Source organism: Lissotriton vulgaris, chromosome 2_1, assembly GCF_964263255.1.
Source record: "Lissotriton vulgaris chromosome 2_1, aLisVul1.2, whole genome shotgun sequence".
NCBI lineage: Eukaryota > Metazoa > Chordata > Amphibia > Caudata > Salamandridae > Lissotriton > Lissotriton vulgaris.
In genome coordinates this window covers 298303386-298324189 of record NC_141687.1, presented here as the reverse complement: position 1 = coordinate 298324189, position 20804 = coordinate 298303386, and the positions used below count along the sequence as shown (strand labels likewise).

Sequence of the window (20804 nt, the reverse complement as noted above, 5' to 3'; positions counted from 1 at the left end):
TATTAGTTATTTAATTGAAAATACATTTTAATTGTGTGATAAATTGTTTTACAGTTTATTGTTGTGGGTGGCGGGGATTATATGTGTTAAAGGTGGGAAATTAATACATTTTTATATGTATTAATTCGTTTTTTAATTAATATTTGTTTAATTGAAAATTAGTTATGGTAAAATATTTTTTTATTTTAGATGTGGGTTGTGAGTTGTGTGGTGTTTTAGGGTAGGAAGTAAATAAACTAAATGTATGTAATATTTAATGTTTCTGTTAATAGATAATTTCTAAGTAAAAATATTTATTTGATAGGTATTTGTGATAGGTATTGATCATTATATTATGTTTTAATTTTTTTCATTTTGAATATTTATAATTTAATTTTTAACATATTTATATATTTTTTATTTCCTTTGTTTTAAAAATGTGGTTTTTTGTTGTTGATGATATTTTATTATTTTTCATTTTACACTGACTGTAGTGGGAACAGTATATCTAGAACAGTACATTTTACCCCTCCGCAATCCAATACTTTCCCTATTGTTGCACTGACTGTAGTCGGAATAGTACATTTTATCTCTCCGCTTTCCAACACTTTCCCTATTTGCACTCACTGGAGTGGGAATGGTAATTTTTACCACTCCGCTATCCAACACTTTCCTTACTGTTGCATTGACTGGCATGGCCATAGTAAATTTTACCCCTCGGCTGCATACACTTTCACTTTTTCCCACTCACTGGAGTGGGAATAGTAAATTTTACCCGTCCACCCGTCCAACTATTTTATGTTATTGGAATTTTTATATATATATATATATATACATATATATTTCACTGGAAAAAAAATAGGTTTCAGGCACGTTATAGTTAGAAATGAGCATTTAAGAAACCTTAGAAATTCACTTAAAAAAACATAGGTTTCAGGGTTGTTATAGTTAGTTGGACATTTCACTCGAACAAAACCAATGAAATTCGCTGTTATAGTTAGTTCAGCTAACTATAACTTGCGCGCCCACAATGCACTGCTGATGACGTCACATATTACATCACTCATGACATGGTCAGTGACATCACTCATGACATCTCTGATGACATCACTGGAGATACCTGGTGGGCAAGTTGGTCCCCAGGAGCCCTCAGGATTGCAGGGGAATTAATTCCCCAACCTAAAAGGCGCCACAGGGCGTGTTTGCACACGTCACCTCAGGCCCGTGCCCTCCCTTAATCACTGTGCAAACGTGCCCCGTGGTGCGTTTTAAAGTTTGGGGATAAAGTTCCCTTGAATCCTGAGGGTCCCTGGGGTCCAACTAGCCCACCAGGTACCTCCAGGAGGCGCCACAGAGCTGCATTGCAGAGAGCTGTAAGTAGGGGTGTGGCCTGGACCACCTCTTGCAACACAGCCCTGTTGTTTTTACTGGAGGTACCTGGTGGGCTAGTTGGCCCCCAGGGACCCCATTATTGAAGGGGAATTAATTCCCCAACTTAAAACGAGCCAAAGGGTGCATTTGCAGAGAGTTGCTGAGAGGGGGCGGAACCTCGGCAATGCCAGTCTTTTTTTATTTTTTTATTTTTAAGAAGGGGAGCTGTGCGGCCCCCCTACCTTTTCTATTTTATGGGCCCTGGGGACTCCATCCCCCAGGGCCTGAACCCTATTCTTTTTTTTAATGGAGGGGGGTTGCGCGCCCCCCCTCCTCAGGCCGTTAATGGCCCCGGGGACCCCATCCCCCGGGGCCAGTCTTTACGTGTTTTTAAAAAAAAATTTAATTTTATTATGGGGTAGAGGGGCCGCGTGGCACCCCTCCCTGGCCACTTTTGGCCCCGGGGACCCCATCCCCCCGGGCCTGGCCTCTTGTTGGGGACCATGGGGGGAGCCCCAGTTCCCACACGGTCCCTGACGGCTTCCCGCGTCCTGCGGGAGCCGGCATTGCTTTTCCACATGGTGAGCTGCTGACATGCAGCTCCCCGTGTGGAAAAGCAATCTGGTTTGGATTTTGGAAGAGAGACCTGCTCTCTCTTCCAAAATCCAAACCTCAGTTTGCTATGGCAGAATACAGCACACATAGAAAGAGGAAAAAACAAGGAGCAATACAAATATTTCTCCACGTTGCGCCTCCTTACGCTTCCCCTGAAAGGCGTAAGATTCTGACGCGTTCCCAGGCTTGCAAAATGTTGCACATCTAAGAATGCAGCAGAATCCATGGGTGTTGCGTGGGAACTAACATATGCAAATTATGGGCTTCTTTTACAACAAAATGACGCAGCGCTGCGCCACAAGCCTGCGTTGAGCTGCGTCATGTTTACAAAAATATGATGCATCCCTGTCCTTTCCCCTGCTCTGGCAAACAATTGGATGCTATGCGCCAATGCAGGCACCTTTGCTCCACAGAGTAAGGGTGCCTGCGTTGTGGAAATGAATGATTTTGTGCAGAATGCAGCAGATATAGAAAGAAAAACTAGGAGTAATGAAAGCATTCCTTTTCGTAGTGCTTCCTTATGCCTCCCTGGGGAGGTGTAGGATTTTGACGCATTTCCAGGTATACAAAATGTTGTAAATCTGAGAATGCTGCAGATTCCATGGGTGCTACGTGGGAACACCCACAGCAACACCCATGGAACGCCCCTTTCAACAAAAGTGATTTGTGAAAAGGGGCCGTGTGGCTTTGCATGCCCTTGTAAATATAGGGCAGCACACTGCGCTGCCAGTGCATCAAAAAAAAGTGACGCACCGGCGGCGCAAGGTACTTGTAAATAAGCCCCTTGGTGTTTTGTCCTTACTGAAGGCTAGGAAGAACCATCAGTGTAGATAATAACTTCATACTGATCTAGAGGCATTAATTCATTGGGCAGAGGATATTCGTGTTCATATTGAGGGCCTCATTTATGAGGCCCCTTGCGCTGCCGAAACGTCATAAAAAGTCACAAGGTGTTCCCAGCAACAACCATGGCTTTTTGACACTGCTCCAGATTTACGAGAAATCGCCTCCAAGGGGAGGCGTAAGGGAGGCACAAAGAGGAGAAATATTGTTATTTCTTCTCATAATTTTTCTTTTTTCTATGTGTGCTGCATTCTATAGCACACATAGAAAGAGGAAAAAGCCTCTTGTGATTTCCATTCCTGCACAAACATAATCATCACCCACGCAGGCATCCTTGCTCCATTGTGCAAAGGTGCCTGCGTTAGAGCACGGCAACCCATTGTGTGCCGGTGCAGGGGAATGCACCATATATGATAGATAAGGCACATTCCTGCCCTTTTATTGCAGTAGGGCATCGTAGCAGGCAGGCGCGCAGCCCTCCCCTTCGGCAAAACCTCATAAATGAGGCCCTGAAGGTATGCTTTTGTTTGTAGTGTAGAGTCAATTATTTAATCTGCATCTGTTTATGTGAGTAAACTTGCCTAATGTATCCATTGTGGATGTGAAGCTTTCGCAGTGGGAAAGCTAGCCTTTGTAACAGCCTCTTGGGCTGGAATGGGAGTCACAACAATTAATTGTTTTCCCTGACCCAATGATCTCTCTTTCACTACAACTGTCTGTACCGCCATCAGGATCTTTTCTGTCAGTGCAAAATGCATTTCTGCATATGTATATAAATGTGAATCATATATAATTGGTGCAGTCTCTCCTTCATTGAAAATTATATATGTGTATCCTGATGTATCCGCAGTTATATGTACACCAAGTTTGTGATGTTGACACATGTGAGCAAGTGTTTTGCACCTTGCACCTTGTACTGAACGTAAAATCTGTGTGTGTTCAGATATCCAATGTGTACTTGAAAAGTCTCGATGAATCAAGTGGTAAATTTGTTTTACCTGTTGTGCATAATCTGGTATGTATGTTCTGTCAAAATTGTGTGAATCCAATATTTAATGGAGTTTTTTTAACATGTTTGGAGGTTGAAGAAGTGCACACGCCAGTTTTCTCACTTCTCTTTAACAACTTGTATTCCTGGAGAGGACACTGAGATAGCCAGGTGCTTATTTCTGAGCCCCTTGCATCACTTTTACACCGCTGATCTGTCACTTTGTTGACGCACAGACGGCATAAATAATGTGCTGGGTTGCACCATATTTACAAAGTGATGCACCTATTCAGATGTGTCACTTTGTAAACCCCTGCACTACATTCTACCTGCATCAGGTATAAGTTATGCAGGGTGGGTGTTCCCCTGCAAGAAAGCCTTGTAGAAGCGGCGCAGTGAAATCTATCAGATTTCACTGCGCCCCTTCTAGGACCCCACTACATCAAAAACATCAACCTGTCTCACAGCAGGTGCAAGGTTGACGCCGGCCCTTTCACATGAAGCTTGCCTCATGTGAAAGGACACATTTCTGGAGATGCATCTGTTTTCAGATACACCCCAGCAATGTGTCACTATTGCGCCTACAGTAAATATGGCGCACCCAAGGTGTCACTAGGAGAGCGCACTGAAAAGTGTTGCGTCGCTGGTTTCCCCCAGCGATGCAATACTTTTCATAAATAAGGCCCATTCAATCATTGATTTTTTTTCAATACTTGTGCTGCCGATGCGTCACTTAAAGTGACATTCCGTCGCGATTGAGCCTGCTCCTTATGTACAAGGCAGCACTAAGCGACTTTTTTGGAATTAATGCTGTCTTGTAAATACTGTTACCTTTAGCACAGTTTTCTGTATTAAAGGGGCGTGCAATGGGTGTTGCTGAGGTGTCCCAGCAACATTCATGGCTTTTTGACACTGCCACAGATTTACGATAAATAGTAAATCTGAGGCGGCGCGAAAAACTTACACCTTACAAGGGGATGCGTAAGGGAGGCACAATCAGGAGAAATATCTTTATTTCTCCTCATTTCATTTTTTTTTCTATGTGTGCTACATTCTGCAGTACACATAGAAAAAGAAAAAAGCCTTGTGTGATTGTTTTTGTGCAGGGAGATTTCTCTTCCTGCACAAAAATAATAATCCCGCAATGCAGGCAGCCTTGAATCATGGTGCAAAGGTACCTGCATTGGCGCACTGCAGCCCGTTGTACGTTGGTGCAGGGGAAAAGGACAGCAATGCGCCTTATCTGATAGATACGGCACATTCCTGCCCTTTTCTTTTGCCACAGGGCAGCGCTGCAGGAAGGCCTGCAGCTCTGCCCTACAGCAAAACCTCATAAATGATGCTCGAAATTTGTAGCCCATGTGAGCAAATCCCAAAATTATACGATCTACTCTGGTCAACCGTGTTGTTCAGTCATCATCTGTTAAGTATATGTCATCGACATAGGACAATGCTTGGTCATCAAATTCTTGTAAAAGTTATGTGGGGTCCCCGGGGCACGAGAAGGCTCGGGGAGGGGAGACATACAGCTCTCCTTCCCTTTTAAATAAGATACGTCCCCGGTGGAAGGGGTCCTAAGGTAACTATAACTCACGCCCTTGCCATGCACTGCTAATTACTTCACATATTAAATCACTCATAATTATCTTCTATGACATCATTGATAATATCACTGCAACATTTGCACTAAAATTATTGATGAAGAAACTGTCCATGATGGTGGTGTGAGTTATAGCTATCTTAGGGCCTGACTTATAGTTACTTGAGATAACTATACCTATAACTATGGTGAATTTCTGTGTATTTTTTGTTTAAAACGTTACTTTGCTACTGAACGTATCACCTACCTATAACGTAACTTTAACCTTTGATTTTTGCAGTGAATATATATATATATTTATATCTACATATAATATAGATATATACAGCTATATATGCTATTTACATTCAACAACAAACTCCATCGTCGATGGCCCCCAACCCTGCAGGGCGTCTGTGGCTGACGGGGAAGGAGAATCCTGTTAATTAAATGAGTGAACAAAGGTGCCACAGCCCAATTCCAGATTCCAAACTGCGCTTATTGATTTTGCAAGCTGCATGTAAGTGAACTCCTGATGCGTTTCGGCAAAATTCCTTAATCAAGGGAATGACAACTTCACAAGCCACAGGTGTTTTTATATTCAAAGTCACATGAACTGTAATGGATACTCAATGTCCCATAATGCTCCTCTGACTGCAGTACAATATCCGTCAAGCCAAATGGTGTTTAGAACTTGCAGTGCTATTTATAGTAATAATAACAGTTACGGGTACATGTAAAATTCTTAATTCACTTGGTGAAGTCAATTTCCGCATTACTGCTGCCGAAGATATATATAAAATCCATGCAGGCCGTCCGTAGTCGTCAGTAACTTCCAAGACATTTAAGTAAAAAAAAATTACAAATCTGGGAACCCAAAATACTACTGGAATATGATTGGCTGCTAACACTTCAACCAGGAAGTGTTGGCAGCCATCTTGGGACTCATCTTGAAGAATCACCGTTCGTATATGCAACGCTAGACCTCATTCCTGAGGAACTGATGACTGCCCTAAGGGACCTGCAATCTGGCAAGACAGCAGGCTCTAACGGGTTCCCGAGTGGATTCTTTCAATCATTTATGAACAAACTCAGAGACCCCCTGGTGGCAGTCCTGAACAAGGTGATTGTAACAGGGCATATCCTGCCTGACTTTCACAGGAGAAAGATATTAGTGATCCGCAAACCAGGAAAATCCCCAGACCAATGCTCCTCCTGCATTCCGATCTCTCTTATAAACATGGATGCCAAGGTCATACCCTTTCTGGTCCCCCATGACCAGGTGGGCTTCATACACAGACGCACCACTAGACACAACATTTGTAAAGTATACAATACGCTCGCCCTTGCTGACCGCCTACCTGACCCGGCTGTGTTTTTGCTGGCAGATATTCAAAAAACGTTTGACTCCGTGGATTGGAAATATTTATCCACACTCCTCCAACAGCTCCACTTTGGACACAAGTTTCTAAAATAAGTCAAGCTCCTCTACACAAATCATACTGGCCATGCAACAGTGGGAACTGCAGTCTCTGAACTCTTTCCTAACCAGCGCGACACACATCATGGGTGTCCTCTATTGCCACTGTTTTTCATAATAGTTATAGAGCACCTAGTGGAATGTATTCATATTGACACACAGGTTTGGGGATTTAAGCGAGAGGGGAGACCCACAGATGACTCTCTGATCTTTTTGATCAAGCCAGAAACCTTCAGTCTACGAGTGCTTCAAATCCTCTGAAACGCTATTAAGACATCGGGCCTCTCCTTCAGCATAGCCAAGTCTACCGTCTTCACAGATCACCACCAGATACAAGATGGATCAGCAGGGTAGAGGAAAGTGGGTATGGTTGCATGAAGGGAGAGAAGTGGAGTTGTGCCTGGTGCAGGAATGGTGCAAGTTTCAGGTGTGGCCTGGTTTGTGGCACAAGTCAGTTTTTTGTCATGGAGATGGCAGCAGGGTGTTGGCTTTTCAGTTGCTGGCTGTTTTACATATGGCTTAGCACAGCCTGGGGAAGGACCCACTGTGGTTTGAGATGCATTCTTTTCAGAGAGGAGTAGCAACTTCAGCTGCATGTCTGGTTTGGGATTGGGGTCAGATTGGCAGGTGGAGATTGAGGTGCTGTGAGGAAATTAATGTGTTTTTTCTATCTGGTGGTGTGTGTCGCTAGAGCTAATTGCTGTATATCTACTACAGGGTGCATGCGCAGTCCAGGGACCAAGACGGTGATTGTGGGATTGTGGGTCATTCATTTGTGCACTGGGCAGCAAAGTACTCAGCAAGAGAATGGGTGAAATTTGCGACTGCATATCAGCTAACACAAGGTGCTATTGTGGTGGAATGTGCGGATGCATTAGGTAGCCTGCTGCCATGACTGACTTAAATGGTCCCACAGAGGGGTTGTCTGGGCATGCATTTGATTCATTTTGGTGAGAACGATGTGGTCCAGTTATCTGGCTTGACGCTGTTGCAACATATGCAGAGGGACTTAGAGGCGAGCAAACTAATATTTCTGGGACATGCCGCATTTGATACCCACAGGATTTGGAGGGGACTGGAGTACATGGGTTAATCGACAAACTCCAGAGAAAACTTGCTAGTTTTCCCCATTCATGCAGCCAACACTGCAGATTTGAGCGAAGGTTTGCAAATCTGTGCCATTGTGTACTTCCATTGTCAATCTTTACATTGTAGATGTGCATGTGAGAACTTGCAGGTGGCGCCACCTAGCAGCAACAATTTGTTCTTCGCGTCTTCTGTCTTCCCAATCTAGTACAGGCCATGCATTAGACACCTTTCACTAGAACCCTGAGGGTCTTATTTATGAGGCTTGGCGACACTTTTGCGCCGCCGGTTTGTCACTTTTTCTGACACACCGTGTTGGCGGCGTAAAATATGGGACATGTTGCACCCGATTTACAAAGTGACACATCGAGGCAGATGCATCACTTTGTAAACCCCTGCATCGCATATCTGTACCTAGTATAATGTATGCAGGGTGGGCATTACCTCACAAAAAGCCTCGTAGAAGTGGTGCATTGAAATATATGAGATTTCACTGCAGCACTGCTAGTACGCCATTGCGTCAATATCTTACACATGCCTCATAGCAGGCATAAGACTGATGTACTGCTATATTCATAGCCTTCCCCCCCTGCATTGCTGGAGTTGTGTCATGCTTCTGACACAACTACAGCAATGCGTCAGTTTTGTGCCGACAGATAAGTCAGTAATACTGATGTATCTGTCATTCCTTGTGACATGATTCATCATACAGTAAATATGACACATCAATCATGTTGCAAGGAGGGTACAGTAAAAACTGTTGCATCGCTGTTTTCACGCAGCGATGTGACAGTTTTCATAAATAGGGCCCTGAATTTCTTCATATTTGCCTTGATACAAAATGTCAATATTTCAACTTCAATTATCGTTGAAGTATACATAGTGCCCTTACGGTTTCCTTGGAAACAGTTAGCCTTCCATCTTCACTACCTGGGCATGTTGAATAGCATATACACTATTAAAGCCCTTCAAAGTAGTTGAGCCATTTTGCAGTGACACTCTAAACATTGACACTCATGAAAAAAGTTTATTTTTGCAACATCATAGTTCACCAAATAAGAATGACACAGAGTTGCAGTTCAGCATTGGATACTCAGAGGATGCTTATTCATGGCTAATGAGTGCATCAAATTCTGATACCTTTTATATTGTTTGCCTGTTAGTTACTAAGGATTTGCAAGGGTGCTCATGTGAGACACAGCAACACGAAGCCATGTGTCAATTTTCTTACCATTACAAAAACGTGCAGGAGAATCACAAAAATACATAGCACCATGCAAGTATCCACACAACCCTGTGTAAATAACCCTCCTTTGAGTCGGCTCCAGAACAACCACCTACAGGAGCTCACTAGCTTCATCGACATAGGCCTCCTAAAAGAAACTCAGGCTTATACGTATAAGGAAATGGCGCAGAGCCGTGCTGCAACAAATTTTGCAGTGCCGTGCTGAGCCATTTCCAAAACGCAGGGATGCTCCATATTTACAAGCATACAGCACACCCTTGTGTTTTCCCTAGCACTAAAAAAACTGCCTAGGGTCAACACAGATACCCTTGAGCCATAGTGCCTGCATTGAAGGGATGATTGTTTATGTGCAGTATTGTGTCCCTTCCTGCATCTGCACAGAAACAATAAATCATGGTGACTTGCTTCTTCTATGTGTGCTGCAGAATGCAGCACACATAGAAAAAGCAAAAATGAGGAGAAATAAAAGTATTTTTTCCTCGTTGCGCCAATCTAACGTCTGCATTGCATGGCGTTAGTTTTTGGCACTGCCTCAGATTTACACATCAAAAACTACCAAAAACCAATGCCTGCTGCAGTGGATTGCCCACAGCAACATCCATTGCATGTCCCTTTCACTGTGTGAAAGGGTACCATATTTACAAAGTGATGTTAAGCCATGCATAGTGGTTTAACGTGGTTTTGTAAATAAGGTGCAGGACATTGAGCCACCAGAACGTTGAAAAAAGTGACTTTCCGGTGGCGTAAAATCCACTTGTACATATACCCCTCAATGACAACTTTGAGGGTGTTAAAACCAGGCAGCCACAATGTGCTTAAACCTCCAAAGGCACCACCACTTGCATAAATCTACAGGTGCAACCTTATAAACATAACAGCCTTCCTACAATTTAAACACAAAGGCAGAGCATTGGCATCCCGAGGATCCAAGCTCGGGAATGCCCTGAATCAAAACTCAAGGGTAGAAAAAGTCCCATAGAGATAAAAAAAAGACCTCAACATGGAACTGTTCAATCTCACTTTCACTTGAACTCCATGCAGAACAGAGTTGTGGTTAAAGACTAACTATTGATTGCACTTTGGCCACTGTTTGCAATGCCTGAGTTTGGAAACTCAGGGGCATATTTATGAGCCCTTGCGTCACTTTAGCACCGCCGGGGCATCACTTTTTGTGACGCATCAGCGGCTTAAAAAATGAGCCTTGTTACACCACATTTACAAAGTGATGCATATACCTAGATGCGTCACTTTGTTAAACCCCTACGCCACATTATACCTGCACCGGGTATAATATATGCAGGAGGGGCGTTCCGACGCACCAAGGGTCATAGAAGTGATGCAGTGAAATCTATAAGATTTCATTGTGCGACTTTTCGGATGCAAATGCGTCAATATCTTACGCCTAACTCATGGCAGGCGTAAGACTGACGCAGGCACATTTCACAATGACCCATTGCTGGCGTTGCTTTACTTTTGTGACACAGTCCGGCAAGGCGTCATTTTTGCACCTACAGATACATCAGAAATACTGACCTATCTGTAACTCCTTGCGACATCATGCGTCATACTGTAAATATGGTGCATCATTGGTGTCTCAAGGAGGGCGCAATGAAAAGTGACCGTCGTTGTTTTCTCACAGCGATACTTCACTTTTCATAAATGAGGCCCTCTCTTTTTTGTTGCATATTGTCCCACTTTCATGGTTTCTTTATTTTTCAAATAAAACTGTAAAATTAATTGGGATTTATATAGCATAGACATCATTGTAATTACCGCCACTAATCTATATTTTAAGGGGCCATTGTTCCTGTATTAATGCTTGTACCCCAGGTCCCTTACAGACCGCTTGGGTTCCCTTGTTTCTTGAAAATATGTGACAGGTGGAGCGGCATACTAACATATGGTGCATTTGTGCTCTCTCCCTGCGCTGGCGCACACGTTACAGCCTAGCTCCAATGCAGGCACCCTTGCAGCATGTTGCAAGAGTGTCTGCCTTGCAGGCAGGATTGTTTTTGTGCAAGAAGTGGTACCTTCCTGCACAAAAATAATCTTTAGAGGCTTTTAACTCTTTCTACGTGTGCTGCAGAATGCAGCACATGTAGAAAGAGGAAATAACTATAAGAAATAAAGTTATTTCTCCTCATTGCACCTCCCCTGGGATGCCGCACCTTTTTGAAGCATTCCCAGGTTTACTTCTGTGCCAAAATCAATGCGTAGGGGCCTGGGAACACCCATGCTCCACCCATGGAGTGACTTCCCAGGGCACAGTAACAAAAGGCAGTGTTGCAATACTCCAGATTTACTATGTCACTCAGAGCCACAGAGGGTGGCTCAGCGTGGTATAGTAAATCTCACTTAAGGCTTCCATCATCTTGCATGACTGAAGAGCAACGCAGTCCTTTCATAAATCTGGCCCTTGATTTTTACGGCAAGAAATGGAAGATAGGATATTGTGCATCATCCAAAAAGATAATTTCTGGCCAATAATGACCAAAAATATTTCAAAGTTTCTGATCTGATTTGACATTGCATGCCCCCTTTTGCTTACCCCAGTAACTAGAAAAAAACAAGCATTGAAAATGCAATAGGTCGCCCCCTCGTTTAAGTTAAAGCAGTCCTGTTTGTAAAAAACGGTGATGGATCAAGCCCTGATCTTTGGACTGGGTAAGAGTGGTCTGCTTAATTCAGACACTCTGTTCATCACCACCCCCTTTTCTGAATCATTTTTGTCCACCATAAGCGTGGAAGGGTATACTCAGATGTGAGTCCCTAGCTCATTGCACCATCAGGATTCAAGCAAGCCGGGCCGAAGACGGCTGAAATGCCAGAAACCGGTCCCCGGTAGCTTGTTTCCTTCCCAGTACAAGAATTGGCTTGGTAGTTTGGTCTGCCCTGTTCCCATGATACACTGGGCCAAGGTCAGACTAATTTGCATATAGCCAAGTTCTGAGCTGGGATGGTGCAGTGAGCTAAAAAACGGTGATGGATCAAGCCCTGATCTTTGGACTGGGTAAGAGTGGTCTGCTTAATTCAGACACTCTGTTCATCACCACCCCCTTTTCTGAATCATTTTTGTACACCATAAGCGTGGAAGGGTATACTCAGATGTGAGTCCCTAGCTCATTGCACCATCAGGATTCAAGCAAGCCGGGCCGTAGACGGCTGAAATGCCAGAAACCGGTCCCCGGTAGCTTGTTTCCTTCCCAGTACAAGAATTGGCTTGGTAGTTTGGTCTGCCCTGTTCCCATGATACACTGGGCCAGGGTCAGACTAATTTGCATATAGCCAAGTTCTGAGCTGGGATGGTGCAGTGAGCTAAAAAACGGTGATGGATCAAGCCCTGATCTTTGGACTGGGTAAGAGTGGTCTGCTTAATTCAGACACTCTGTTCATCACCACCCCCTTTTCTGAATCATTTTTGTCCACCATAAGCGTGGAAGGGTATACTCAGATGTGAGTCCCTAGCTCATTGCACCATCAGGATTCAAGCAAGCCGGGCCGAAGACGGCTGAAATGCCAGAAACCGGTCCCCGGTAGCTTGTTTCCTTCCCAGTACAAGAATTGGCTTGGTAGTTTGGTCTGCCCTGTTCCCATGATACACTGGGCCAGGGTCAGACTAATTTGCATATAGCCAAGTTCTGAGCTGGGATGGTGCAGTGAGCTAAAAAACGGTGATGGATCAAGCCCTGATCTTTGGACTGGGTAAGAGTGGTCTGCTTAATTCAGACACTCTGTTCATCACCACCCCCTTTTCTGAATCTGTTTGTAATTAGGCTGCTTTTTAGCTTCGCTTTTATTAGTGTTTTTCAAACTTTCATGTACATAACATGCATATGCATGCATATATGTATATGTATATGTATGCATGCATATATTTGTATTTATGAGAGGTAGAGGTAGAGAGGTAGTTAGTAGAGAGTAGTAGAAAGAGGTAGAGAGTAGAGAGTCAGTAATAAAGAGTGAGCAGTAGAGAGTGAGTAGTAGAGTGTGAGTAGGACAGAGTGAGCAGTAGAGAGTGAGTAGTAGAGATTAGTAGAGTGGTTAGTAGAGAGTGAGTAGTAGCGAGTAGTAGAGAGTGAGTAGTAGAGAGTGAGTAGTAGAGAGTGAGTAGCAGAGTGAGCAGCAGAGTGAGTAGCAGAGTGAGTAGCTGTGAGTAGTAGAGAGTGAGTAGTAGAGAGTGAGTAGTAGAGTGAGTAGTAGAGAGTAGCAGAGAGTGAGTAGCAGAGAGTGAGTAGTACAGAGTGAGCAGTAGATTGTAGTAGTGAGTAGTAGAGAGTAGTAGAGAGTGAGTAGAGAGTGAGTCGTAAAGAGTAGAGTAGTATATAGTAGTATAAAGTGAGTAGTAGAGAGTAGTAGAGAGTGAGTAGAGAGTAGTAGAGAGTGAGTAGCAGAGAGTGAGTAGTATAGAGTAATAGAGAGTGAGTAGTAGAGTGAGTAGTAGAGAGTGAGTAGTAGAGGTGTGTAGTAAAGAGTGAGTAGTAGAGTGTGAGTAGTGTAGAGTGAGTAGTAGAGAGTGAGTAGTAGAGAGTGAGTAATAGAGAGTAGTAGAGAGTGAGTAGTACAGAGTAGTAGGGAGTGAGCAGAGAGTGAGTAGCAGAGAGTGAGTAGTAGAGAGTGAGCAGTAGATTGTGGTAGTGAGTAGTAGAGAGTAGTAGAGAGTGAGTAGAGAGTGAGTTGTAAAGAGTAGAGTAGTAGAGAGTAGTATAAAGTGAGTAGTAGAGAGTAGTAGAGAGTGAGTAGTAGAGTGAGTAGCAGAGTGAGCAGCAGAGTGAGTAGCAGAGTGAGTAGCTGCGAGTGAGTAGTAGAGAGTGAGTAGTAGAGAGTGAGTAGTATTGAGTGAGTAGTAGAGAGTGAGTAGAGAGTAGCAGAGTGAGTAGCAGAGAGTGAGTAGTAGAGAGTGAGCAGTAGATTGTAGTAGTGTTCGGTTGTCAGTGCCGGCAGGTTGACTCTACTGAGCAGGTTCCTCCCTCCGTCGGCATTCAGGTTCGTGTCTGCACTGTATAATTCCTGGTAGAAAAGTCTGAAGACTTCTAGGATCCCTTTGTTCGTTGTTTGTGATTTGTTTGTTTTGTCTGTTATGGCTGCGATTGAGTGCTGCCTCTGCTTCGCTTTCAGGTACGATGCCAGTTGTTTCCCTGCCTTGTTGGCTGAGCATAGATTTATGGCTTTGAACTTATTTATCCAATTGCCCGCTCTCACTCAGGATCTTGTTGAGCTCGTATTTTTTCTTTGTTAAAGTTGTTAGTGTATTTTTGTCTGTGATGTTTGCACAATGACCTTTCTCCAAGAGGTCTATTTGTTCTTCTAGTTCTTTTATCTTCTTGTTTCTGCCTCTGTTCATTCTGGTCTTGATGTTTATCAGCTTCCCCCTGATTGTTGCCTTTAGGGCGTCCCAGATGGTGCTTTTCTCCACCTCGCCGTTGTCATTGAGATCCAAATAGTCTTTTATGGCCTCTTCGATTTCCTTTATGTTGCGTGGGTCTAGTAGGATATCGCTGTTCAGTCTCCATCTGCTGGTTGGTTTGTCGTTGTGTTTCTCGCTCATTGAGAGTGTGATGTGCGCATGGTGCGAGATGGTTATCGGCACTATTTCTGTGTAGTCGATCAGGTGAGAGTGCGTGTTGAACATTAGGATGTAGTATATCCTGCTGTAGAAGTTGTGCGGGTGTGAGTAGAAGGTGTATTCTTGTGCATCAGGGTGTTGTAGCCTCCAAGGGTCTGTGAGCTGAAGCTTGGTGCACACGTCTTTCAGAATGTTGGGATTGTGGGTGTCGTGGCTTGGTCTGTGCGGGTGTCTGTCTGTTGCTTGGTCTAAGACTTGGTTCATGTCTCCCGCCACGAGGAGAAGGTCTTCTTGGGGAGTTCATGATAGTCTTGTGGTAACTTCTTCCCAAAATTCTTTGTCATTCAAATATGGTCCGTATATGTTGGCTGCGTGTATTGTTTCGTCTCCCCTTTTCAGACTCGTAAGTAGCAGTCTGCCTTCTTCATCTGTGTGTGTTTTTACCAGGGTCATGTTGGCCTTCCTGCTTACTATTGTGACTACTCCACGCTTCTTATTCTTTGCTGGTGAGCAGAAGACTTCCCCTATCCACCTCGCTTTCAGGTGTGTGGCTTCTTCTTGTGAGAGCTTGGTCTCTTGTAATACATAGACGTCTCCCTTCAGTTTTAAAATGCCGGTCTCTCAACCGAGCAAAATACATTGTAACTTCAGAAGTATGTTGTCCAGATCTAAATAGTGTCACTTCAACGAGCTCTACTACCGAACTGAAAATATGGACTGTCCTCAACACTCTCTGCCACGGTGCGTTATTTATTTAAATTTTTTATGTTATCTTGCGTGCATTTGTAGGGCGCGCTTACTTTAACTAATAAGGTTCAAGTTGTAATTTCGACTTTGAACGATACAAAATAAAAATAGGGCTTTCCTTCAGCCACTACCACGCAAAAAACACAGGTGACCTCACGTTCTTTGAATAAACTACACTGTCATTTCATAGTTGTGCCATAGAACAAGATGCACTGTCACTTGACCATTAACAACACGCACTTCACTGCTATTTAACAACAGGCAGTGTGAGGTCACAGTTATCTCACCCAGAGAGAACGCGGTGTCGATTCCCTGCTACTGCTTACACATAGTGTGACGTCACATCGCTGGTGTGGCAGAACATAGTGCAGTTTACGTTCTTTGCCGTCTTAAGGAACAAAATGCAACGTTGATTCAGCACCTACTTCCAAAGAACAGAACAGAGGGTCCATTCAGCATTCGGCTGTAGTTCGAAGTACAAACTCACATCAACACTTTTTGAATCAACATAATAGAGATAAACGTCCAGGCTATGGTACAGAACAATAGTGGTAAGGAACTGTGTCTCAGAGAGACAGACAGAAGGGGAAAGAAATAGTGCTTCCCCAGTAAATAAAGGCACTAGTGCAACGCCGCGGGTAATAGATCCAATCCCGCAGGGCGTAGATAAAAGGAGACAGGGTGGAAACAATAAGGGAGTGACATGCCTTCAGTGCAATCATTGCACTGCCTTTGGTATTATTTGAGACCCAAAACAACGTGCAAGAATCAAAAGTTAAGGCGGAGCTGGGATGAGGCTCCTGGAATCGTGTTGTTTCCAAGAAGCCTCGAATGACGAGGCAGCGCATGCGCTGCCTACGTCAGGCAGAGACCTAACAAGTGTTGGAAAAGTCTATAAGTTTGGCTTTGGTTGCTGACCTTTTGACTTCGCCAATGCTGAATTTGTTTGTGAAATATTTTTGAATTAATGCATACATTGCATAAAAACAAACATTGCCTAAAAGCCAAAATCGATATGTTATTTCATGTAAAAACTCACAGTGGACCAGTAGTCCCTGGTTCTGATTGGGACTGGACTACTTACTGTGGGGATGGGCATATTGTGCATGACCAGAATGCTCACTCACATTCAGTCAAGCCACTGACTGAAGTGGACTGACCCTGTGGCCCATGCTTTATGGTGTGGTGGGTGGGAAGAACACTGTGAATGACACAAAAGCAGACCAATGCCTGAAGCAAGTGGACTAAAAGCCCCTGTAATTAACTATGTATGCTAGATATTTGTATTGAAAGCAAAATATTTTGGCTAATGCCAGACCTAATAATGTGTGGCTAGAACATCTTGATTCAGATGATTTTAAAGCTGGAATAGTAGTAATCAGTTTGAACCAGGTTGGGATTATACGTTTGGTGAAGGAAATCAATTTCGTGATTTGCTTCACCATGTGGCCAATGTTTGATCAACTACAACTGCTGGGCTTTCTTCCATACTCGTCCTCCACAAACCCCGTACATTTAGCATTCACAACAATCTTTTCTCCCTGCAGGTATCGTGGGACTTTGGTCTCTAGCCATCCTGGCCTTCGAGAGGTACATTGTGATCTGTAAACCAATGGGAGAATTCCGTTTCCAGCAGAAGCATGCTGTGATAGGCTGTGCCTTCACGTGGGTTTGGTCTCTCCTCTGGACGGCGCCACCTCTCTTTGGGTGGAGCAGCTATGTGCCTGAAGGTATTTACACCATTTTGAATTATACCACATCTCCCATGTAAACAATACCAATACCTCCTCTCTCCGTCTCGCCTAAATCTCAAGAACGGATAGAAGATGTTATTATTTAGACCTTTTGCTTTGGTGATTTTGGGCAGCATGGCCAGGCAAGATGATACACTGATCATTGAATGAATAAGAAGGTGGAGTGCAGAATGTAAAACCTTCCTGAACGTAGTGCCAACACTACTGTTAAAAGAAACAAAAAAACAATGTAATGAATACATTCTTAAATTAAACTTGGACGCTTGTGATTTCTAAGGACCACGTTCCAGTCCAGGGCTTTTCAACCACTGTGCCACTCAACACAGAGGCCTGCCATAAGCTAACCAGTATTGCTCCTGCTCCAATAGGAAGAGCCCAGCCTGAACAGTTAGCCAGGCCCTCTCCAGACGGGAACGCAAGCAAACCTCGCCCATTTTCACTCTAATTAGGCTACTAGCGAGAAGCCATGCAACTGCACTAAATGTTAGCAAAGGGGTCTCTCTGAGCTCTGTCTGCGTAGATACATAAAGTGGCAAATTCCATACGTGTCCATCTCTCCCCATGTGCCTTTCCATCTTTGTGAATACTTTAAAACAGTTTCTAGGAGTTATGAACTTCATGATTGCATGCATATTCTTTTATGTCAATGCCATAATGAACATAGAAGAAGCACTGTTCTGTAACCAGGAAAAGTGTTTACACAGACAGGTGTATCTTATACCAAAGAGCCCATATATGAAATGGAATGTAGCACCCTGGGATCCATCATCAGTATTTACACATGTAGGTTGTTCGAAAACTATGCCTTCAGCCTCGGACACTGAACACTGGCTTACAAAATTGTCTCAGTTTGGAAGCTCCATGCATAGCACACTGGGGGGCATATTATCAAGAGGGTTTATCTCCGCTTTTTTGGCTTTAAAAGCCAAGAAAGCCGAGATAAAATTATCTCCCTATTACCTAGCTGTCGCTAACACCAGTTAGCGACAGCTTGTAGGAGATAGCGACCATCTTGGGCCCCACTTTGCATGTCAGGAAATTTATCACTAATGACATGCAAAGTGGGCGTGCCAAGATGTTAGCGACTGGAAACAGTCGCTAACATCGCTTTCTCCTATTACCAACTTTTGGAGATATTCGCGCTAAGCGCAAATATCTCCAAAAGCTAACACCTGCCCTGAGCAGTTCTTAGCCATGTTATCCAATGGGAGGTGGATAACATGGCTAAGAGCATTAGCTCGGTAATGCATGAATATCGCTGACTTTTCAGCGATATTCATGCATTGCGGCCGATGTTTATCGCATTTGCGATAAACCTTGGTAATACCAAGGTTTATCTGCGATAAAAATCGCCGCGACTCAGCGGTAAATTTTTGTCTCTAACCAAGCAATAGCGATAATTATCGCTATTGCTTGGTAATATGCCCCTGGATTTTTCTGTTGGTCCAACTCAAGCTTAGTTAGCATAACCTACAACAGGCAAAGCTTGGCCTGAAGTTTAAGATCACATTGTAGGACATATGTTCAGGCCTGAGAATCTTTCCACCATCTTATAGGCACGGTTACCCATGATCTAGGTCAGCAGTTCTTAACCTGTGGCCCAGGGAACCACACCTACTCAGGGGGCCAGTGACTGCAAAGAAAATTAATATTAACAGATTAATTAAATGTATATAAATAAGGAAGCGAAATGTAGGAGTTACAATTTTAAAATAGGCTATAAATGTGAAAGCAAAAAATTAAGGGGCATATTTACAAAGAATTAGAGTAGGGCAGCGCCGCAAGTGATTTTGCTGCGCTGTCCTACCCCAATTCGAAAAGACAGGAATGCGCCGTATTTACAAGATATAGTGCATTCCTGTCCTTTTAGCCATCGCACTATTAGCAGACATGTGCCAATGCAGGCCCCCTTGCACCATGGTGTCACCTTCCCGAACAAAAACAACAGTTGTGGCTGGCATGGCTCGCCGGTGGTGGAGCAGGGGGATGGGGGGAAGGCGCGTGGGGGGAGTTGAGTAAAATGTTTTAAAAAAAGAAACACTTACCTTGCCTTCGGGTCTTGCGTCTCTGTTCCTGCTTTCCTCATCTTGACTCGAGGAACAGGAAGCATAGCCAGGCTCTCCTGATCAATCACAATGCTGCAATGCAGCATTTTGATTGGGCTCAGCATCCTGATTTGACGCTCAGCTGGTAAATAAGGCCTTCGGCATGTTCTCCCCGCAGGCTGTAATGCAGCCTGCGAGGAGACCATGGAAAGTGCGCATGACTGTTTTGGGCAGCCTGAGAGGGCCGGCCAAACAGTCATGTACACTTAGGAGTGAGCAAACCGCTCCTCCCCTGCCCTGCTCCCACCGCAGAGCAGCCACGCCCACCGGCAAAGTAGCACAGAAACATAAAATGATAATAACTCAAGCGTATTATAATTGTATGTTTTCTTTACGTTGCACTGCTTAAAAGCAGTGGTGTGACACTCCTCGCCCACAGCGGAGTAACCGCCACTGAAAAATAATAATTGAAGGTGTTTTCCTCTTTCTATGTGTGATGCAGAATGCAGCACACATCAATTTTGCAACACACATGGAAAGAGGAAAAAACAAGGACAAATTATGTCATTTCTCCTTGCTACGCCACCCACAGTTTTAACTCATTGCCAGATTTATGCCATGTTGTAAATCTGGGAATGTGTCAAAATCTATGAACGTTGCATTTTGAACCACCGGATCATCACAGAAATTGGTATACCGGTGGCACGCAGGGCTTATAAATAAGCCCCCTAGTTTGTATCCTCACATTGATTCATGGGAGCTAGTGCAATCACACCAAACAAAATATAGTATGGGTGTCATCAGCTGAATTTAGAAAAGCTCCAACTTTCCCATTGACATTAACATTTTTATTTTTCAAATGTATTTGTGAATTAAATAAAACATTTCATCACATGTGTAAATGTTTGATGAATGCTTGTTTTTGTATTTTTGTATATTTTCATGCGATTCAAATCTTTAAAATTGTTAGTCCGGATTCCTTTGATTTAAAAAATGACTCAGTAGGGTTCCAATGATTCAATAATGATTCAGTGAGGGTCCCCAGATTCCAGTAATGATTAAGTGGAGGTTCATAGAAGTAAAAGGTTAACAACCACTGATGCAGGTGCTTTTAGTGAAAGAAAGTGGTTGAAATCTCTCTTGATACAAACTTTACTGTTCGTAACTCTCGGAGTCAAAAAAGTGCATTCTTCTTAACGTACTTCTATATGCACTAAGCCTTTTAAGGGTTGCAAATGCTCCAATTCAGTCTTTCTACTGTAAACATGCTTTTTCTGATGTGCATACCCTGTTTTAGGAGTTGGAAAACGTTTCTGACTCCCAAAATGAGATTGCAAATGGATACCGATTAGGTATCTAAAAAACGTGCGTTGTAAGCATCCCTTCGAAATATAGATGCTATGTATCAAAGTTTTGCAACCAAAATCCGCAAAACATTAAAATGATACCAAGACCTCTTTTACTAGTGATTTAAAACAATTGTTGATAAATGGGCAGTGGCCAACAAG

At 43.5% G+C, this 20804-nt stretch overlaps 1 protein-coding gene across 1 annotated transcript in view; it reads left to right on the top strand.

Moving 5' to 3' along the window:
• LOC147730218 (pinopsin-like) overlaps positions 1 to 20804 on the top strand; it is a 136589-nt gene that overhangs the window by 44037 nt on the left and 71748 nt on the right. The window contains exon 2 of the mRNA XM_086958529.1: positions 17045 to 17227. Coding sequence (XP_086814655.1) covers positions 17045 to 17227 — 183 coding nt within the window. The remainder of the gene's footprint in view (positions 1 to 17044; positions 17228 to 20804) is intronic.